The 22,125-nt window shown below is 39.1% G+C and overlaps 1 protein-coding gene across 3 annotated transcripts; it reads right to left on the reverse strand.

The window, feature by feature from the left end:
- Nucleotides 1-169: 169 nt before the first annotated feature.
- On the reverse strand, nucleotides 170-21,750 carry slc44a2 (solute carrier family 44 member 2). 3 transcript variants are annotated; one of them, XM_023291569.3, is made up of 22 exons: nucleotides 21,574-21,748; nucleotides 14,185-14,233; nucleotides 13,469-13,542; nucleotides 11,507-11,591; nucleotides 11,286-11,370; nucleotides 11,072-11,191; nucleotides 10,901-10,961; nucleotides 10,668-10,794; nucleotides 9,228-9,311; nucleotides 8,139-8,251; nucleotides 7,937-8,068; nucleotides 7,746-7,845; nucleotides 6,479-6,571; nucleotides 6,232-6,316; nucleotides 5,749-6,011; nucleotides 5,349-5,443; nucleotides 4,285-4,388; nucleotides 4,113-4,186; nucleotides 3,899-3,969; nucleotides 3,712-3,800; nucleotides 3,538-3,622; nucleotides 170-1,077 (listed from the first exon to the last, which is right to left on the reverse strand). In XM_023291569.3, exons 1-22 carry the CDS (start codon nucleotides 21,608-21,610, stop codon nucleotides 968-970), a joined length of 2,136 nt encoding a protein of 711 aa, XP_023147337.1. In that variant the 5' UTR covers nucleotides 21,611-21,748; the 3' UTR covers nucleotides 170-967. The 3 variants fall into 3 exon arrangements, with proteins under 3 accessions (XP_023147337.1, XP_023147335.2, XP_023147336.2); XM_023291567.3 differs by lacking the exon at nucleotides 170-1,077 and adding an exon at nucleotides 1,308-3,288 and having other exon boundaries at nucleotides 21,574-21,750; XM_023291568.3 differs by lacking the exons at nucleotides 170-1,077; nucleotides 21,574-21,748 and adding exons at nucleotides 1,308-3,288; nucleotides 16,607-16,712.
- Between the last annotated feature and the right edge of the window lie 375 nt (nucleotides 21,751-22,125).

The following is a 22,125-nucleotide window of genomic DNA, read 5'->3' on the forward strand; positions in this document are numbered from 1 at the left end:
TTAAAAGTAGCATGCTACAAGCACCATGCTTATGCTGTAAAAAAATAATACAATACAGACTCCCATACAGATACAACCTGTAATATATACATTTTAATTAGTTTCATTTGTAAGTTGTAGATGCAAGATTCTAATAGATTTTTAAAATAATGCTCTTATGTTCCAAATCTTTCTTATCTGCCATTTTTATTTTTATTCATAAAGTGTTGCATTATCCAACAACTTCTGCCTGAGATGAACACTAATTAAAAGCAAACAATAGCCTACATAACTTTACTCAAATAAGCTTAAAAGTCATTTTCCCCCATTGTATACTGACATGGCAACATAACATTTTATTAGTTTACAACAAACTTAAAGGCAATGTAAAACTGCACAAACTCAAAATTTGCACAACAACAATGAACATGTTTTATATTCTGTATGTAAAAAATAAAAGCAATTTAAAATATTATAAATGTAAATCCAGGTTAAACAGCTTGGGTCATTTGTAATCTCTTAAGGCTTTGGATATCAAGCTGAGCTGTTAATCTCCACACTTTGCTTTGGTGAGTTAATTTCTATCAGTGCAATATGCTTAGTTAAACTAATAAAGCCTCTATACAGACTGTATGACATGATACAATCAAGAAAATATCAGTTTATACAATTAATATGAAAGCATTAAGGCAAACTGTTGCTTAAATTAACTACATTTATCATCTGTCACTTAATCTCCCATATTCCTTCTGTGATAAAAAATTACCCTTGTTTGGCAACACAGTCCACGAGTTTGTAACAATATATAAAAGGATCAGTAACATCATACATACAACATAAATGAATCCCATTTGGCAAGAAGACTGACATAATGTACATCAGGGGAAATGGGACTGTACGTCCTCTTTTTGTTCTTTTAAAAGGTAAAACACCACACACATGCACACGCAAACACACACACACATATATACTATCCACACACAAACAGTTAGTCCATAGATTTGGACTCTTCGTTGGACTTCTTAAGGAGGCTGAGCAGGTTCTGTGACATGAAATAGGGCCGCTCTGCTGATCCGTCGTTCCGCTCCAGGTCCTCCACTGTGACATGAACAGAGAGAGTTGAGGAACAACATTTTCGCAAGGTTATGCTAACGCAGAACTGTAATTTAAACTGCTTGTATCATCTGCTTTAATCAGCTTTATCTTTCAGCTCATTAAAAATTAAAGCGCTACATTTAGTGCTGCACTGGAGCCTGGAGGCTGAGACCCTTGACAGAGTCCCAAGAAATATCTGAGGCATCCTTAGAGGAGTAAAAAATGGGGGGAGCTTTATTTAGGTTACAAAGATTTGTTTATTATGATTGCTCATAAATAATTTCTGCACAAAGTCCATAACAAGTGATTAGGGGTCACAAGTATACACATCATTTTAAGAGGTTACCAGCCAAATATGGAAAAAAAATTGTGGCCCAATGCTCTGAATCAAGCAAAAAAAAAAAAAAAAAGTAAACATATCTTGGTTTTAGTTACAAAAACCTACAGTTCCCATGGTGCAACTCAATCTCTTTACTGATAAATAAAGAGTTTTCAGGATCTTCAGGCTCCTATTAAAAAATTGTAGTGTCTAGATGCAACCAGGGATTGCAGCGAGAGAGCACATTTACAACTGTTTTCATTTGACCAGCAGTCTTTATAATTACTAAATGGATTTTGACACGTAAAAGTGTTGCAGTAGTGCCCTTTAAAGACAAAATCAAAGTCTTGGCCAGCTTTGACATGAAAACTCACCTGCTTCATACACCGAACGACCTCAAAAAACACTTGTTTTCCCATAACAGAACTACTATGATTAAATACAATCACTTTTAATCAAGATTTACATCCAATAACTATGGAATGTCATCAGTAAATTTCAGTGGGAAAAAAAATCAACTGACATCTTTCACAAGGTGGCAAACAAGAGATAAAAGATACAAAAGCATCCAGAGATTTAAGATGTTAGTTGCGAGCATTCAGAAAGGCCATGTCAATACCATGCAGCACTTAGAGAAAGAGAGACAGACTGAGGAGAGGGACAGAGCAAGGCAGGTGGACTCGGTAAACAGGTGAGGGGAGGGAATCTATAGAGTCCGAGAGGTCATGATGGTTGCCTCATGGCGACACAATCACAGCACTTATGCCAGTCCAAAATACCAAGGCAAGTAGGTGGCAATACAATATACGGGATCCCATCTTGGCAAGGATCTCTACTAGACTGAAGCCAAAAAATACAGAACAGACGTACACTACTGTATATACACGAGTTTCATAGGAAAAAAGAAAGACCCAATATTCGCACAGTATATCAAATATGTGTGTAACATTTTGGCGTCAGCTGGTATTACTGTAAACAGTGAAAGAGATTCACCTTCGGTTGAGATGCGTTTGTTCCGACTGTAAACACGGTACTTAAGTGGTTCTGTAGTGCATTCAAGATTAAGACAACAAAATATCAGTGACAGTAATCAGGCACAGGTTCAGCACTCACAAAGTTCTACAGATCTTCACAATATAAAAACCAACACTGTTCTAAAACCAACACAAGAGCGTTTTTTGTTATTCTTTTTTCAAGCTACAGAGATGCACTGGGCTTTTGACCTGCTTCGACATTCACAACCGTCTCCACACGTACGTCACTCCACTCACATAGCAAGGCGATCCGAATTTTTAGCGTGTTTTATGCCGTACATTGAACAGGTCCATATCACAAAGTTGCACATCTTTCATTCTATAAGCTTCATGAGGGGCCTCAGTTGTTTTGCATCATCTACTCCTGTGGTGCAGACGGAGGATTATCTTCTTTAGGCTCCTCTTTTTCCTCTTTCATTTCTCTAGTCTCCTCTTTCTCAGCCTCCACAGCTGTAGCCTCCTCAGTCTTTTCTTCTGTTTTCGCCTCCTGCTGTTCTGCCACTTCTGTAATCACTGGATCTTCTTTCTTTTCACTCTCCTCTGCCAGACTGGCTTTTTGCTCTTCTGTCTTCTCCTCTTTTGGCTCGTCTTCGGCGTCCGTCTTGGACTGCAGAGGCTGCTCCTCCTCGTTGTCCTGCTTGAGCAGCATCTGCTGTTTCAGCTGGATCTCTCCGTCCTGCTGCTGCTGAAGAGGCGTCTCCTCCTCCAGCTTCACCACGTCCACTTGTTTGGCAGCGTCCGCCTGCTCAACGCCGTCGCGATCTTCCTCCACTCGCTTCGTTTTGGAGAGGATCTCATGCAGTTCAGGGGACATGAAGTAAGGCCGCTCGGAGGAGCCGTCATTTCTTTCCAAGTCCTCACCTTTTTAACGTGAGGGTGTGTTGTGTTTTTGATTGGGTTAATGGAAAATTAAGGGAAAAATGAAAACATAAAAGAAAGGGAATGTGTGAAAATAAAAGTAAAGTGAAATTAATGGGAGACAAAGAGAAGAAGAGTCAGAAACAAAGCAGAAAGAAGAACAATCCAGCAGCTCAGTTTCAGAAAGTTGTGTGCTTGTAAACAGGAAGAAGAGAGGCGATCCGGCCATTAACGACATTAAAAAATACTCACAAAAGCAGAGGAACAGTGTGTCCACACACATGGCGTACACACTGAAGAAGCCATGGGCAATGAGGTAGGATCCCACTACCACTGTCTAAGTGAACAAAGGTACACGTGTCATTAAATGTCTTCAGCTGAGCAGAAATAACAAGGATCAAATCACGCTAATATAACTGTTCTTACCAGTATTGGCACCCAGTAGTAGTTGAGAGATGGTGCAGCCTCCTCTACTGCTTTGATTCTCCCAGAGAAGAAGAAGAAAGAGAAAATCCCTATGCAGAGAAAAAAAATGTGAGTTGTTGGATTCAAACTATAAAGCTAAACAGATCTCTCCCCAGTGTTCAGATCTATAAATAAAAATCTTCCTTACCCACAATGCCAACAATGAGGAGCTTCCCAAGAAACAGCAGGAAATCAGTCACTTTGTCTAAAACAGCCACCCTGTATGTAAATGATATCCAATTTAAATAGGCCAAGAGTAGCTTTAACTGCATACTGGCTATAAATGTCATTATATTATTGCAGTAAGACAAAAAAGGGGAAGAGTAGTAGTCTTTAAATATCACTGTATAATGAAATCCTACCTGACGATGTTTCTCATTAGAAGGAAGAAGGCATCTCGAGCAGAGGTACAGAAATTTTTTCCATAGATTGCAATCTGGTAAAAAATGAAATAAAACAACACAGTTGAAACAAATGAAAAGCTGAAAGCGGATAGCATCTCTTATTTATCTGCATCTGGTTACGACAACTCACCATGATGTAGGCATTTCTGTTCAGGAACTTGATACATTTCTCCAGACACCAGAAGCAGCACTTCATGCAGCTCAGCAGGAATTTGGCAAATTTGTTCTGAGCACCTGAAGGACAGAAGCAAGCACGAACAGATAAAGAAGATGCAGGCATTTTGTTCAGGCAGGATGAATCCATACAATACCAGAATAATGTGATGACCAGCTACGTTCTGGCTACACTTTGGTGGAAGCTACATTAGATCTGATTCAACTTTATAGTCATTGCACAGAGTACAAGCGCTAAGACAACAAAATGCTGTTTAGCATCTAACCAGACGTGCAAAAGCAGCAATGAAGTGTGTTATATACAGTATATACGGTATGTTACAATATATACAGAAATAACAGCATGGACAGAGTGCTATGAACACACTAATATATGACATGATATGTGAACACAATATTAAATGGATAATCTAAATGTGCATGTAGGGATAAATAATGGTATGAACAACAGAAAAAGTATAACAGTATTAATGCTATAAGATGTATGCAGTACATATACAGGAGGAACAGTATAAACAATAGATAGGGTGTGATGTACTTTGGATGACTTGTAAGTATCCCTGCTGAATAAATTAAGGCAGAAAGGACAGTACTTGTGCGTCTGCTGCATGAAGACAATACTGTGTGAAAAAGGGATTGAAAAATGTGTGGGACAGGAGAGACGTATGAAAAGATTGGAGGTGCAAACTAGCCAATGTGGGTGGGATGTAATAAAATAAATAGATAAATAAACACTGAAACCAACAATATTAACAATTCTATACAAGATCTGCCACTGTAAAACACTGAATATAGTGTGTCCATCTTAACCAGGTACTTTGATGTTGGCAGTTATGAGATAACCTGAATAACTTTGACCTATGACTTTCCACCATGAATTTATTCAGTGAAACAACAAATTCCTAAATGTTCATTATCATGATTCCTGTTCAATACGTGATGATGATGAAGATACACAGGCAGTCAAAGTTTATTTAATTTGCTCTACTGTTAAATTATCTTGTGATCCAGATACTCCACCTTTTAGTTTGTGATCCAGGTACTCCAGAAGGACTCTGATAACCTGAACCAAAGACAGGATCAGAGAACCAAAAGCCAGAGAGCCTGCATGGTACCTATACAGGAGAAAACAGGCCAACTGTGAGCTTCACTGACTCTTTTCTCTAACACACCGACATCATAACCCACCCACTGACCTCAACATATGCCTTACTTGGCATGAATAACCTTTTTCCTTTCAAATCCTGCCAGCTTTGTGCATCTCTTCTTGCCAAACATAAACCACTCAAGCTGCACTAAACTGCATCACCTACTGACTTTAATTAGAAATTACAAAACCAAATACCCCATTCAGTGTAAAATAAGTCCGTATTAGACACATTTAAAAACAAATGTATATTAAAAACTCCTGTTTTCCTACCTGAGTGCCCGACCCAGAGAGGAGAAGATGGGGTAGGCAGGGATGTCATCGGGCTTCTTGAAGGCCCAGTAATACGAGGCAAAGGCACCCGACAGAGTGACCTGGCCCAGGGCCGTGACAAAGTTGGCACACCAGAAGAAAAGGAAGACGTTGTAGAACTGGAACAGAATGAGGTATCTGTGGTAGACGGTCTCACCACCGTAGAAGGCAAACAGACACTCTGCATCCGGACACTGAGCTGAAGCATTGGAGGTGTTGAATGTCTGGAAGGAGAGCAGGAGGAAAGCAGCAAGGTGTGAAATTGCTGGAAAGATTTTTCACACATTGATCTGTGGTGCTGTCCAAGGAGACAGCAACATAACCAGTCTATCAGTGATAAAATATTAGAAAAACACTGCCTTTTGGCTGACTTTTTACAAAATTTTCCACTTGAAACACATTGAGCAAGGTAATTTAATGCAGCAGTGACATTTGGAAGCATACCTGGGGGTCGCAGGTATCTCGAGAAAACGGACACTCAGAGTTGTTGAACACTTTGTACACCTGCTCATTAGATGTGGACAAGAAGCTGGTTAGAGCTGTCAAGGAAACAACAAGGGAGGCACATGTCTGAAAAGGTCACAACCAAGAGTCATGCTACACTTTGTACAGGGATACAAGGAAGGAATTATTCTTAAGAGACATATTTATGTTCTGGTTCTTTGATGAGCGTGAACAAATCAAAGGATACACAGCAGTAATAGCCCAGTAAGCGATCACCACAGCCAGAAGGGCAAAAGTCAGCAGTGGGTAGAACAGTGACGACATAACATGGCCGACAGCTCTGTCACCGAAAACAGAAATGAAAACATTACATTAACAAGTTGAGAAATAATATTCTCCAAAAGATGGAGGTAATTGAGGCTGATAACTGAAAGTCTCCTCCTGCAATCAAATTATATTTTTTTCCATCTTATGGGGGGAATGAAAAAAACTACAGATGAAACATTTGCACATTATTACATTATCGTGTTGTTAAAAGTTGAAGTGCCTACATATACATGCAGTAGACACAGAGCAACATATGTGTAGCTCTGGACAACTGATTAATCAAAGTAAAATGGTGTGGTTCATTTAACTATGTTTGATGTCCACCAACTCCTGGAGGAAATATCTGACTCTCAGGCGACGTACACACTAATTTACTGCAAAACAAATACATTTAGGTAGACTGATACCAAATGTGCACATTACTACAGCACTGTAGGACCCCTAAAACAAAGACTTTTGGAAATGTTGCTAACTTCAGTTTAGTTTGAAAGCTCTGGGGTTGTGTTTCAGTATGGATGGGTAGAAATATTAGATCTTATCACTCACTGTCCATGTGTCCTACTCTGATTTGTTGCAGCCCTATCATGTCTCCTGCATTACTTACTTTAAGTGACTGCTTGACATCAACATTGCCACCACTTTTAATCTTCCTTTATATTATTTTCTACCACTAAACAACCAACCCTCTGCTTCTTGTTTACAACAGGACATAAACACTCAGCCAGTGCACATGAATGGTCAGGTGATATGCTTTCTGTTGTGTTAGTATGTATGGAAATAATTTCTTAATATGGGGCTAAAAAACAGTCTAAATGGAGGTTGTTTTTAAACAAAAATGTTTAAAATGTGTGGACACAGTAGCCTCAAGCTGCAACACACTCTACGATGTTAATGAGAGCTTAACCTCAACAACACAGCCATAAAACCAAAAAAATGAGCTGAAAGACTCTAAAATGCATCATAGCTAGGAGAGAAACTGCAGAGTTGGGTGATAATTATCTGTGAGTTCATTACTTCTATTCAGTCTTCACTTTTCACATTTTTCTGATCCATTGTTAATATGAAAACACCGAGGAGTGCAGCTTTAAAACAAGTGAGCAGATCTTCTTTTCTACTTCAGCCAAGAGAATGAAACAGAGAAATCCTGCACAGCACAAATCTGGGGAAAATTCCCAGTTCAGACTGACCTGCTGGCCTCTTTGATGAGCGCGATGGCAATCAGGATTCTCTTCCTGAGGAAGATGAGTAGCAGAATGATGATGACCTCCACAATAGCCAGGATGATCACTGCAAAACAGTGAACGCAGCATATTAACAGGATTCGTCAACACTCCATACACAGGAACGTGTCACAGAATCAAAGTGTGTTTGTGCTTACTGAAGGCCAGCCAGGTCTGTCTGATCTGCAGGTAGACAGAGAAGTCGGTCTGCAGGCCGAGGTCACGGATGGTGACGTCAGCGCCGGGTTCTCCCTTCAGACTGGCATACTCCATGTAACAGTGGAAAATACCTGGAAAAAGACATGTTGATTAGTTTATCATTGTACTTAAGGCAGAACAATCTTATCTTTAAAGACTTACCATATCCAATCACTAGAATAACCAAAACTATCATGACCCAGACCATGACACCAGCTAGGAACCGCAGGAGGACGATGAAAATCAAGCTGACAATCATGGCTATCACCAGACCACTGGAGAGAGAAGACACATAACTCATATTAGAGAGCTATAAATGGAGTCATTTTGGCTGTGATCAACACAGACATGCATAAAGTCTGGATTGATACTAGTTGAACACAAGTAACCTTCTGAACCCCAAATCCCATTGGAGAAGGCATGTTGATAGGCAGGCTATCTTTTGAAAATTGCCAAAATTATACCTTTTTTCTGAGCCAAAAGCTTTGTAGGTAGGGAAAAATAGGCAGATTTTCAACACTTTGATGATACTTGAACTGATCGTGTGTGATGTGCAGTTCTGTCAGGAAAACTGACCAACTCCAAACTTAAAATCCTGATTATTCATTAAAATCACAGTATTCTCATATAAACCTCTGCCTAAAATAAACTGTTTGCAAAAACCAGATTCTGCAAATCCTAAAAAATTACATTCTTCTGCAGAAAAGGCATTAGAGACTCAGTTGTGACTTACAGTCTCGTGAAAAACGTTCAGAGACTATTCAGCTGAACTGCAGGCTGTGTTTACACAAAGAAGGCAGGAGATGTATGAAAGTATGAAAACTATTTTAAAAATATAGTCTGCAAAATATCTAGAGTATGTGGAGCCAACGTTTTTTCCAGTATTGGTAACACCTGTGGGCACCAAAACTGTTGTCCATCTATTTCCATTTTTTTTCTGTTTGTAATATACTTAAATAATTTTAACTTTCGTATTTGTCTTTTCTATGATTTATGGAATTCTATCAGTGTCATACTGCACAAAAGACACGCATGAGTTCTCTCTACTGCTAGCCATTTCTGTACTGTTTCCATAGAGGGTCAGGACTTTATATTGCAGTGAAAATGAGCCCACAGTGAGTAAAAACATGAATGCCAAAATGCAAAAAGTTTCAGAGGCTTTAACACTCGGATGCTTTTCTAACCGTGTGTCGTATTCCTGGTGTTTTATTCAACACTTAATCTGTTACCATAAATGCGAAGTAGACTTACAGTAATATCCAGTACCAAGACTGAGTGTAGTCCTCAAAGATTCTCATGGCCACCTGTCGAGCTTCTACAACCACATTTGACTTCCTGTAAAAAAGGAAATTCGTATTTAAAAGAATTATTGGTGTCCAAAATTAACACTATGTACATCTGTTCCGGTACATACAGAGCAAATGTTATCAGATGAGTCGAATATGGAGCTATAACTAGAATAATTAAACAGTATTTTATGCTGTTTTAGCCTCCATTCAGCTTGTGGTTGTCTGCTACAATCAAATGGACCAAACACAAGTGGCTGGACTCACAGATTGGAACACTGGCAGCTAAAGCAGCCTTGTCATCATAAATTACCTGAGCTGCTGCTTGTACTGTCAATCATCTACATACTGCATACTGCTGTAGTGTTACTGTATGACCTCGTTACAGCTAGTCACTTTTGTCAGTTTTGAACATCCTTAGACAAGAATGAATAAACCAATAAGACAAGTGTAACCGTTCCTAGCTGAAGTAATTCACATACATACATTTGCATAAATCTTCATTTTCCAATGTCAGGTAAACATAATTACCCAAAAAAAAGAAAAGAACAAACAAGAGCAAATTCTGATGTTTAATTTAGGACTTGAATAATTTTAAAAGCTTCTACCTCCCTGCACTTGTGATTTGCCGTAGAGAAATAACACAAATTTGCATTAGGCTTGTCACGCTGCAAATCAACACTGATGCAATCTGCTGCAGAATACAACATAGAAGGAAGTATCAAGCGCTTCATCTTGATAAAGAACATGCAGGGAGCATTGTTAGCTCCTGCAGGAAGCTAATAGAAAGAAAACGCTGACATAAACACCCTTTGAGATGCACACTAATAGAGCAAAGCCACAGCAAACAGACGGTGTAGCAAACACACATCAGCATGTAGAACAAATGTGAATATAAAGTCCTTTATACAACCAGAATCACTGCAGTGACATGTTCTGGTGTCTGTGCTGTATATGCTGTCAGATGACACAATGTAGAAATGATTCTGCAGGGATGAGTGTCACGTTTTACTGACTAATTTAAGATAAATATCCACCTTTAAACTGCTTTTAGTCACACCTATAATCAAAGACCAACAGAGATTCAATTAATAATGAGAAATGATCAAAATATTACTGATTACTTTCTGTTAGATAATCAATCAATCAATCCATTAAATTAGAAATTAAACACATTTCGCAACAGAATTTCAGTGACAACTTTGATTTGTCATGCTAATTTCACACATTTAATGAGGTTCAGGGGAATGAGTCAAAATAACAGGTTGGTTAAATGAGTTCACATAATGCTTAGCCTACCAGAACCAGGCAAATATTTCTGTATTTCGCAGTATATCAGAGTGTTGATCAGGTTTCTGTGGCGTCTTTTCTACGCTGGTGCGCTTGTCGTGGGAAGCAGACTCACTTTGATGCCTCCAGCACCTCGGAGGCATTAATACTGACGCCCTGTCCAGCATCGAATGTGGTCTCATTGCCGACAACCACCACCCCACCTTTCATCGTTCCCAGGGCAGGAAGGCAGCGACGCGTGACTGCGGAGGGAGGAGTTTAATTTGTTTCAGTGAGAACAGGCACAGCTGCTTGCAATGAAAATGAAGTAACAACAATTAAGACAACAAAGAGAAGCGTGTCATTTACAGGGTTTACTGGGCATCAGCATGGCAGGACACAGGCCATCCCTCAGGAGCTCAGGAGGACTCTGGATCATGCAAAACAACCTTGAATGAAGGTTTTTGTCAAACTGCACATTTCACAGTTTCATACTAAGCATGTGTAGAAAATCATTATTAGAGTTATTTTAATATTTACCAGTGCGGCGAAGTCCACTCCTTCCTTGCAGAATTTTTGGTAATACTCTCGGTCCTCTTTGTTGCCTAACTTGGCTTTCACCAACGTGAGATGCCTGTCAGGACAGCTTTCCACACATAACTGGACACAAATGAAAACATACAGTCGTGACAGTTAACTCAGTTGTTTGAATGAGCTCCAATAATGCCTTGAGGAAGAAGGTTTCGTTTCTCACCTGTGTGGTGGGACACTGGAACTCCAGCAGTACCAGAGGACTGGCACATTTCAGGATGTTGAAGTAGAACAGAAGAGGTTTCTTCCTGTTGTGTGACAGCGAAACAAAACTATTAACCCTGAATCAATGAATACTGCCTCTAAGTCCTAAATACATATGGTTGACTGTAATGTACATGAGATAATCTGCATGTGAAAGGTTGGTATTGTCAGGAGACTTACTCCAGAGGGGTTCCAGCTTGTCCACAGAACTGCCCCCTGCTGTCTGTGGGATAAATCACTTTTCTGGGGTCTCCCTGAGACCAGGCTGCATAAAAAAGAATGAATAAAAAGTATTCATCTGACTCAAAATAAACACAGGCAAGGCGTGAATATAAGATTTAGAGTCTGGGAAAGCAGATAGAAAGTGTTGTTTCCAAAATAGGCAAACAATTCCCAGCCTTGAGAGCAGTGTGGTACCACAGTGACCTTTAGCGCATCGAAAATAAAAGACGCTGCATAACTGTTCTCCAGTTTATCCCACGTCTGCCGCTAGATTTCCTTTATCAGGGTGGTGTCTGTTTCCTGTCATACAATCTGCTGATCAGTCAGATCAAGGTTTTAATATAGCACATTAAAACAACAGCTGTTTATGCCAAAAAGATTATGACTGGTGTTATTTATTGATCAGTTTAGATAATGGGAATAAGACTATCGGGATATTTATGATGTGATTACCCAGGTCATTTAAAAATTAGGGGTTATAACCACACAGAGAGGATATACTTCACCTGACGATAATATATATGAAGGCTAAGATCATATAGTGGTATTCATTATTAAATAAAATAGATAAAATACCCATAACAAAGCATCTATAATAGTAATAATAAATACTAAGACCAGTAAATTACATGAAACAACAACTGAAAAAGCCTAAAAACAGCACATGTCAAGGTTTTGTTTGGCATCAACAATCAGATGCTCTGATGTCCTCTGAAAAACTATTCATTCCAGAGATGAAGGCCAGTGACACAGAACGCAGAATCATCTTAGTTCTACTCTGAGGAAGATTTAAGAGACAACAGTAAGAGGATCTCAGAGATCTAAAGTGGACACATCTAATCAACAAATCAGATAAATAATAGGGAGCAAGTCCATTAAGAGATTTACAGACTAAAAGCAATTCAGGGAGCCTTTATGTGCTCTCTCTGTTCTGCTGCATTTTGGATCATCTGACGTTTGTTTAGAAGATTTCTTTGGAAGGCCAGAATACAGAGCGATACAATAGTAAAGTTTTCCACCAATCAAGTAGGAATAAGTCTTAGGGTGTCTTCCTTATAAGAGGAAAGGTTGTATCTGGACAATATTTCTAAAATACTAAAGTGCGTTTCTCAAACAGAAAGCTCATCAACAAGGAGGACAGGACTAGCCATGATCTAATGACACTACTTTTCTTTACTACATGCAGGTGGGCTGTCAGAAACACGGATTTTAAGCTACAGTATAATTATTCATTAGAAAGCAGTTGGCTTCACATTAAGTCCTGAGCTCCATCACAGCTGTCGGAATGTTTTTTTTTTAACTGTTAAAGTCTGATCCATTAATCTTTTATTCAGATTTTTTAAAATCCAATTTTTATTCTTTCACATTATTTTTTCTGAGATTTTCCAGTTCCTCACAGTCTAACAGCTGGATTTATTTGCATTTATTGCAAATTTGTGGCCAGAGTGCTCATTCACACGTGAAGCCAACGCTTTCACTTACAGAGAGAAGTGTATGTGTAGAGAGAGATTTAAGATTACCATAGACACATATATATATGTTTGAAAAATATGTCTTATTAAATGCAGGGATTCAAGTAAATGTACAGTCTATGTTTAGCATTGATGGTAATTTATATTGTAAAATTTCTGCATCAACTTAGAGTAAATATTGTAATTATAGTGGACTGAAGAGCCAATACGTTATGATCACTCACATTTGACACTGTTTGGCAGCACACAAATTACCAACAGCATATAAGGCAGAAACTGTCAGAATGTTTTGATTCATTAGTCTGTAAAGAAATTGGAAACAATCTCAGACAAAGTGCTACTGAAGGCAAAAAGCCAAATATGTTTGGAGACCAACATATTTGTAATGGTTTTAAATACATAAATATAATATATAGTACATTTTGTAGTGACAGATGATCAATCTTACCAAGGATACCGACAGCAAAGTACCCCAACAAAGCCAAGATGAAGAGAATACAGCAGAGGATGTCTGTACAACCCCTAAGGAGAGGAGACAGGAGGCAAAATGTTATATCATCTAGTTACCATAGAATGCAAAAATGATCAGTTATTAACCCTCTTGTTGTCCTCATTTACAGGCACCAAAAAATATTGTTTCCTTGTCTGAAAAAAATCCAAAACTTCAGCAAAAAAAATTCCCCAAATTTCTAAAAATTTGCAAAACCTTCAGGAAGAAAATTCCAATAATTCCTTAGAAGTTTCCCTTAAAAGTTTTATTAAAAAAAATTATAAAAATCCCCCAAATTTGGCAAGAAAAATCTTGTAAATATTTTCAAAAAATTAGCAAAAGTCTTTCAAAAAATCCTAACAATATCTAAAGTGATTACATATATATATCAGTAAAACTTCTAATATTTTCTTTAAGAACATTCACCAAAAAATCAACCAAAATCCAGCAAAATTCGCTGGATTTTGGTAGATTTTTTGGTGAATGTTCTTAAGAAACATTTTTAACACTTCTTTTTTTCCACCAAAAAAATGTTCAAAGATTTCCGAAAAATGTTGAAAATGTGGACATTAGAAGTTTCACTGTGAAAATATTTTTTTTCCCCCACATTTTCAAACTTTAAAACGGGTCCATTTTGACCCGCAGGACGACACGAGGGTTAAAAGACATCTCACCTGTTGTGGATCGGTCCTTTGAAGTTTGGATCAAACTTCCTGGACTCCCCTGAGGATAAAAAGAGACAACTGGCTTGTTCATGTTCATTCAATCATTTGTCTTCAATCTGATGAGACCGAACACATTTAGAAAGGCTGGTTAAACAAAAACCTGAGTTTTACTTCAGGGATTTTCTTTAACTGACCAATAAATACTTATGATTGTTTTCATTCAATATAGACTTGAATTAAAAGCTTTGAACCCTCTTAACTGAAGGCATGTAATTTATTTGAAAAAAAATAACCAAAATGACACCATTTATCAAAGACACAAACTGTAAAAATAGGATGAATTGTCAGATTATCAACTTTCTCACAGTCCTAGAACATATGATATCTCATGTGTCATTCCAGCAAAAACTTAATAAACTCTGCAACTGAGAAGCCCCAAGTATCTCAGCTACAGTCACATAACAGGTTACCAACAGGAGACCAATACAGGAACAAACTGAAAATGTAACAAGGTAAATATCCACGTATTTTCCCCCCATGTTTTCCATTTCTCTCTACTTCTAGCCATGGCTGTGCTATTTTCACAGAGGTGCTGGAATCAATACTGCAGTGAAAAATGAGCTCACAATGAGTAAAAATGTGACAGGAGCAAAAAAAACCCACTCAGAAACCACGTAGGGTACAACTACTCTATGTCACCTGTCACGCTGACCCATGAACCAAAAGAGACAACAACATCTAATGCCTTGTTTGTCAAAGAACGGGGTGATATGGCTGAGACTGATGCCACAATATTCAGGTATATTTCAACGATATTGATGTACGCAATGTAGGAAATGTATGTTGATTGGAGAAAACGAGCAATCTGTGTGAAATCTGGGGCTTTAGCAAACTGTGATGTGCTATTTTCATTACAATCTGACATTTTACAGACTAAATAATTAGTCGCTTATCACAGGGAAGTGGGTGTTGAGATCCTAAAGGGGTTGACAGGACACTGAGGAGTAGGTCGCCGCATGATTTCCAGAAATAGCATGTTTTATGACATAAGTGTTACAAAAGATAAAAACCTGTGAGCCTGCTGCTCTGACATATTGTATGTTAACTCATGCATGGAGATTAGTTTGACCAGGGTAATCTGCTGCTAGTCTGTATTAAATAACCACAAAATACTACAATGCTTGTGAGGCTGTTGTGCTCAATTGTGTTCTAACTATACCCACGTTTGCAGTAGCCAGTTGGTGTGTATTTAGTAGACGTTTGGGAACCCCTGGTTAAGGACAATAAGACTGTATACTGCAGGCCTTTGTAGACACGTACGCATGCTACTGTGCAAGGCCTTGTACAGCTAAAATGGCATATACATAGACAACCACAACATCCTGTTGGTGTCTTGCTGCATTGCAATAATTTTCTTTAAAAAAGGCATCATGCTTTCCATAAGTACATCTAGAGTGGATCAAGTGTAACTAATTTGTTCAACTGAATTATGTCTGTTTTTAAAATCAAAACTGAAACTGAGCCATAAATGAATTTCAATACATTTGTTTGTCAACACAAGTCACATACACAAGTTATTAAACTGTGTGCAAATTGTTATCTTTCTTGATCGAACAGACCATCAAATTCTTTACCATTTAAAATTCATTGTATTTTAAAGGTATATCAGTCAGGAGAATGTGTTTATGTGATACTAGTGTGTGCACTGAAGAGTGAGTCCATGTATTGACAAAGATTTGTGGAGAACAAAAGGATTCTTCTGCCTGACTGTCATGCCTAGCAACCCACAAAATGGCTCCCCGGCGACGGTGTGAGCTCCCTGTGGACATCACCCGCCGCCATGGAAACACCTCAGACACGGCAAGAGGAGAAGACATCGACCAAGCCCACTCTGCTTACCGTGAGAACGTGGGTGAGCTAAAAGTCAACGTTCTCATAAGAAAACACAAATGTACTCAGAAATGACACCATAAATACGCTGGAAATCAGCCACGTGAAGAACTACACTTTGCATAAACACCATCTCCTGAACCTACATCCTCATGTGAGATAACCAGACTATGACACATCCTGTCCTGCTACTGTCTGCCACACCCTTTATGAGGAGTCATAATGGAGCACGACTGAACTGCTCTTTAAACACTTTCCTACAGAAGCAAAGCCAGTGTGAGAGGCTACCGTTACTTGCTATAACTGCACAGTGCCTACATACACTTTATCTGCTACCGTACTTCAAACTCAGTCACACACTCAGGAAAAACACACAGATTATCTGCCCACACACTGCAGCTGAAAAGTGTCACTTTGCTCAAAGTGAAGTGTGACAACAACATTTAAAGCTCCGTGAACCATGAGCCACTGCTCAAAATCAAACAAGCTGAAATTAACAAGACATTCAGTAACGTTTTAGTAAATGAGACCGCGACGGTACCTGTTCTTTCATATTTTGTCATCCCGTCGTTATTTCTCTCTTTGTTTGTGTTATGGTTGGTATGATTAGTTCCTCTCAGTGTGCTGCGTATTGCTGCTGTTTCTTTATGTCTCCTTCCTGTATGGGGCCAGTGTCCTCAGACCTTAAACTCTTCACTTCCTTCTTTCAGTGTATTCAAAGCTCTGCCGTCACCTCCTATTCCCCAATTCTCCCTTGCCATCTCTCTTGGTGCAGCTGCAGCAAAAGCAGTATTGATGGAGGAATTGAGAGGGGATCTTAAAATAAACAGAGTGAGTTGTGGCGCCTGAGAACCTGCTGTTGCCCAAACTGAACGAAGACTAAAATGTGTGAGTTTTAGCATTCTGAGTGCAGCTAGTGTTTGTTCCAATGGTGGGTTTCCAGGTTCTGAAATGAAAACAGTCTTTAGCTGTACCATCATAACAGTTATTTCAGGATTCAGCTCAGTCAACTGAATCAACATGACAAAAGCTGTGCAGCTGTTTTACAGTTTGCAGCTGCATGCACTCTCACCTCCCAAAAATATGTCACTCCAACAACATCAGCTCAGAAAAAAAAGAGAAAACGCTGCTGCTGCTGCTGCTGCTACTACGCAGTTCTTCTCGCAATGTTTCCTCCGCTTCCTGCTTCGACTTTAAGCTGCCTTCTCCAGCTTTTCACAGGGTTTTGACAGCATCCTCCTCTTCATACTGAACAATGGACAAAGATTTCTTCAAATGGTTTCATGCTTTGTTAAGACAATGATTTGGTTATGGTGCTTGGTGTGTGTGTCTGCACATATGAGTGAGCACAACTGTACATCTGAGATAAGGCCATCCTACATGTTCTCTGCTGGCACAGGACCACCTCTGCTGCCATGTGACAGAGTAAAAGCGTGACATAGTGTGAAATACAATACTAACTATTGACCTAATCTGATACAGTGACAGTACCATATCCCTGAACACGCAAATCAGCCGGATTCTTCCTAAAAATCCCAGCTTTTTAACCTGCATTACTACCAGACAGATACCGTATTTTTGGGAAGAAGGACTATTTTGAGAAGCGCCTTAATTTGTTTTCTCATTCAGAGTAAGAGAAAATCAATACCACTCTCATATCTCTCCAGTATATATGAGTTTACAGTCAGGAGACAGTTAGCTTAACTCTCTGAACCCCAAAATCTGACAGCAGATTTGAAAAGTATGTTATGTTGAAAGAAAATCACAAAATTACACCTTTTATGGGAGCCAGAAACTGTAAAAACAGAATGAATCATCCGATTTTTAACTTTGTGACATTCTTTCAATTACTCAACTGTGATGTGCCGTCAAAAACATAACCAAATCTAAGCTTGAAATTGTGATATTTCACTAGAATCCCTTTATTCTACATATCTCAATCAGAAAATCTGCCAAAAATAAATTGTTTTATCAAATTAGATTCTGCAAAAAAGCAAAGAATTCTGCAATCCCTGGAGCAGCCATGAAGCTACTAGTGACTGAGCAGCGATCAACAGTCATGTAGCAAAAATTCAGATCCGTTTCAGTTGAATTGCAGGCTGTTTATACCCAGAGCAGACAGATGAGCACAGAAACAAGCTAAAATGCAAGTAGTGAAATATCAGTAGCGTGTAGAGTCACTACATGTTTCAGTTTTGGTAACACCAGTGAACACTTGGAATAATGTTGCACATATTAAATCCAGGTTTATTTAGATTCTTGCAAAATAAATAATCAAAGAAATTCAACTTTCTGCTTTTTCTTTTTTGCAATTCACGGCATTGCAACAGTGTCAAACGCACAAGAGAAACTTCCAAGTTCTCTCTACTTCTAGCTATGGTCTTGCAGTTTCCGTAGAGTTACATGATTTGCTACTGCAGTTAAAAATGAGCAGATTCATAGAGCTAAATCTCTCAGTGTAAAATAAAAATGAGAATAGTTGGACCAACTTAAATCAATTGCTTAATTTGGTAACATGCAATTAAACTAAAATTTTCCAAATTAAATTAACTATTAGCATGAATTGAATTAAGGAATGGGGACATTTTACAGTTGAAAATTCAACTCATCAGTGCTCTCTGATGTACCAACTATGCACTGAAGACACTGCTGTCAGCACAAGTGCAAATTCTTGTTGCTTCTTGGCAAAAATGAGCAGATGACATCAGTATCTATGTATCCATCGGGCTCTTAACTTTTGAATTTGGAAGTTGAATGTGTAAAAAAACAAAACAAAAAAAAAAAAAAAAACTAAAATTAAAAAATGTGACGGGCCTATTGTGATTTTATTTCACTTTCAGGCTTTTAATTATTGAGATATCAGAAGAACTACAATAACTGATCAAACCAACTGGGTTTACATGAATAAAAGATGTACAATAAAATAACAGGATACTGAGTGTTGATATGTTCAGTATCCTGGCTGCTATTAGAAAGTGTAAAGGGTCTGTGTAGTCTTACTCTGCCTCGCTGGCATCACTGTGTGTGTATACATTTCCTCTTTCTCCCCACTGATGAGGATAAACACTGAAAGAGATTTTCCATCAGCCTTTCATTTGTAGAACCATCTGTGAAAGTGAGACATTAGAGATGGAGGAGCAGGCGGCTCTCTGACTGGTTTGTGCCATAAAACAATCTCTGATTGTGCCGAACAGCTTTCCAGCAGATTTGTCTGTCTTGTTGTTGTTGTTGTTGTTGTTGTTGTGTATACAGGCTGCCAAGTATCTCGTAAATGGTCTTGTTTGTTTACGTATTTGGCACCACTGACACAACAGTAGTTTGAAGATGTCTATCTGTTATAGCACATGCAGCCACGTTAGGAAGAGGTTCTATTAATACTGCAAATATTGTAGTCTTATTTAATTAGAACTGGGGTAACCTGGGTTCCTCAGGTAGTTTGCTACACACCTTCAGGAGCCCAGATGGTGAAAACCCAAAGGGCCCTCCAGACATTAGTGTGCGTTCAAGTCTGCCTGGAGTTAAAAACATCTGCCAGTAATCCAACCTTTAGCTGTAATTAGAATCTTGAAATTCATTTTTTTCTTGTGCATGACTTGAGTGTGAATGCAAAGAGTGGAATAACTGTGTGTGTGTGTGTGTGTGTGTGTGTGTGTGTGTGTGTGTGTGTGTGTAAGAGAGCGATGATGTCATGACTGATGTGATTCTCTAATGGGCCCACAGGGGTTATCAGATGGACCTTTCTCTGCTTACTTTAATGGGTTAGTGGCTACTGTGGTTGTGCATGTTTGAGTGCACAGACTGTACATGCAAAGAGACAGAACGAATACATTTTGTCTCCTTTGCTCTTACTCCTGACATTTGCATCTTTCTTTCCAGACAAACATGACTAATTGATTAACCATGATTACTGCACAGGACAGAATCACAGCAGCTACTTTGTGTATTACACTTCTGCTGCTCCAGCTGTCAGTTTCAAAGAAACTCCCATTTTACAGCCACTAATGAGGTCAGCGGCCTACATTTTTTTTTTGAAAGAAACACATTTCAGAGCTTAATAAAACTTGAAAGCCACTGACTAACTGTTGCTGTGTGATCCAAGCAGTGACTGTAAGGAGTACAGTGATCTAGTCTCATTTTCCCCAAAACTCTACATCATCAGAGGGGATCATTATGAAACACTTATCAGTGGTGTGTACATGCAGCGAGTGTGGCAATGCATCCCAGTGATTTCCAGCTTAGTATTGACTGGAAGTGTCTTGACTGTGTCTGCTGAGTGGGTAGAACAGACAAGGCTGAACACAGTCCAAGAAAGTGCAAGCAGCAGCCTGCCTGAACGCACACCGGCCTAGATATGAGGAGGGAAATGTAACAGGCGAGGACTTCTCCCGTGTCAAAGTGCACTACTAAACGCTGCCGTGAAAGAATACTGCTGAGCTGGAAAGCACGTATCATATAAAGCTTTATCTCTGGTTTTTGACCTTTCAGCCTTCACTAGGGAGGGGAGGGGAGTCGAGGAAAAAGAGTTGTTTGGATGGCAACAGGAAAGCCACAAGGAAATGCTCCTGACTGGGGAGGATGTGCACTCAACACTTCACACAGCACTGTGAAAGAAGGAATAACTCAACAGTGAGGCGGCATTAGTGCAGCATTCCCAGTGAAATTCCAGCATTGAGACTTGCGGTTTGCCTTTGAACCGCCTGTAACCATCCTCTGGTGCTCTCATGGGGTATTAAAGCAAAGGATAACACTGGTTACGAAAACTTCATGACTCAACAATCCATATGAACAACAACCCAGCCCAGACACAAGAAGAAGCCCACGCCAGGCTGCTGTGGCAGGCCTGCTGACTTGGTACTGCTGGGGCAAAAAAAATGCTTGTGTGACACACATAATGATTAGCAGTGAGTCATATGTTTGGCTGATATAGAGCATGAATTTTCCATGATATGTGCAGGCAAAGAGGAAAAAGAACTTGACAGAATCAGTTAAAATCTGTGAAGTTTACATGTTAATATGTCTGCACAAATGTGTCAGTTCACAAAACAACACATGTTTTAGAGCCAAGAGGGTAATTGAACTAATTTGTTTTGGTGTTTTCCTGCAGCAGTACCAAAATAACCCTAATATGAAATTTAATATAACCTATGTCCACCAAGACAAGTCTGAAATTATTTTAAAAATCTACTTTATCAGCCTCTTGAATCAATCTGATTGAGTTTGCGTGTCATCTGTTCCTAGATTGAAAAAAAAAAAAAAAAAACATCTGTTCATTGTGCATTGTAAAATGTAAAATTCAAACCAACTTATTGGACATTTCTCAGAGAATACAGATTAGATCCAATCAGAAAAATAACCGGAGAGGATGAAGATGCCTCTCGATCCGCAAAAGCCCCATGAGGTCCACACCCATCCATCCATTGCAGTCATTGTTTCCATTTCTTCGATGGTTTGGAGGAGAAAAAAAAATCAAAGATCGAGCAGAAAGCGGTGAAACAAAGCTCCTCTTACCGTATTTCGGGTCCGGGTTTTTCTCCTCCAGCTCCATCTTCGCACACTCGCTCGGCTCCTCGCTGCTGATCACACCTTAGACCGGACAGTTACCATGGAAATGTCGAGGCAAAAAACGTCAATAACACTGACCGACTGAGCACCGAGCAGACAGCAGCGACAGAAATCAAACCGGAGCACGGCGCACTCCAGCCTAACGGAGAGGGAGGCAGCCAATCAGAGAGCAGCGCCCGGTGACTGGCAGCTTCTGCAACCAATCAGAGTGCGCCTCTCGCAGCAATGGAATGTGTGTGGTGTGAAGACTAATGTGTTTCTGATGGGTTTACTGTACTTAAAATGACAAATTCTTGAAATTGTTTGCTGATGATCACTAAAAATATGACGATCCCGATAAAAAAAAACCTTCACAAGTGATGGATAATATGCTAAAGTACAGTTTAGCGTTATTCAGTGAAGCATTTTATGACTATTCAAACTTTTTAATATAAATTTCATACTCAACTTGAAGCTTTACTATCAAAGTTTTCACACAAAATATCAGCTAGAGACTAA

The sequence above is a fragment of the Amphiprion ocellaris genome, chromosome 4 (assembly GCF_022539595.1).
Source record: "Amphiprion ocellaris isolate individual 3 ecotype Okinawa chromosome 4, ASM2253959v1, whole genome shotgun sequence".
In the NCBI taxonomy this organism is placed as follows: domain Eukaryota; kingdom Metazoa; phylum Chordata; class Actinopteri; family Pomacentridae; genus Amphiprion; species Amphiprion ocellaris.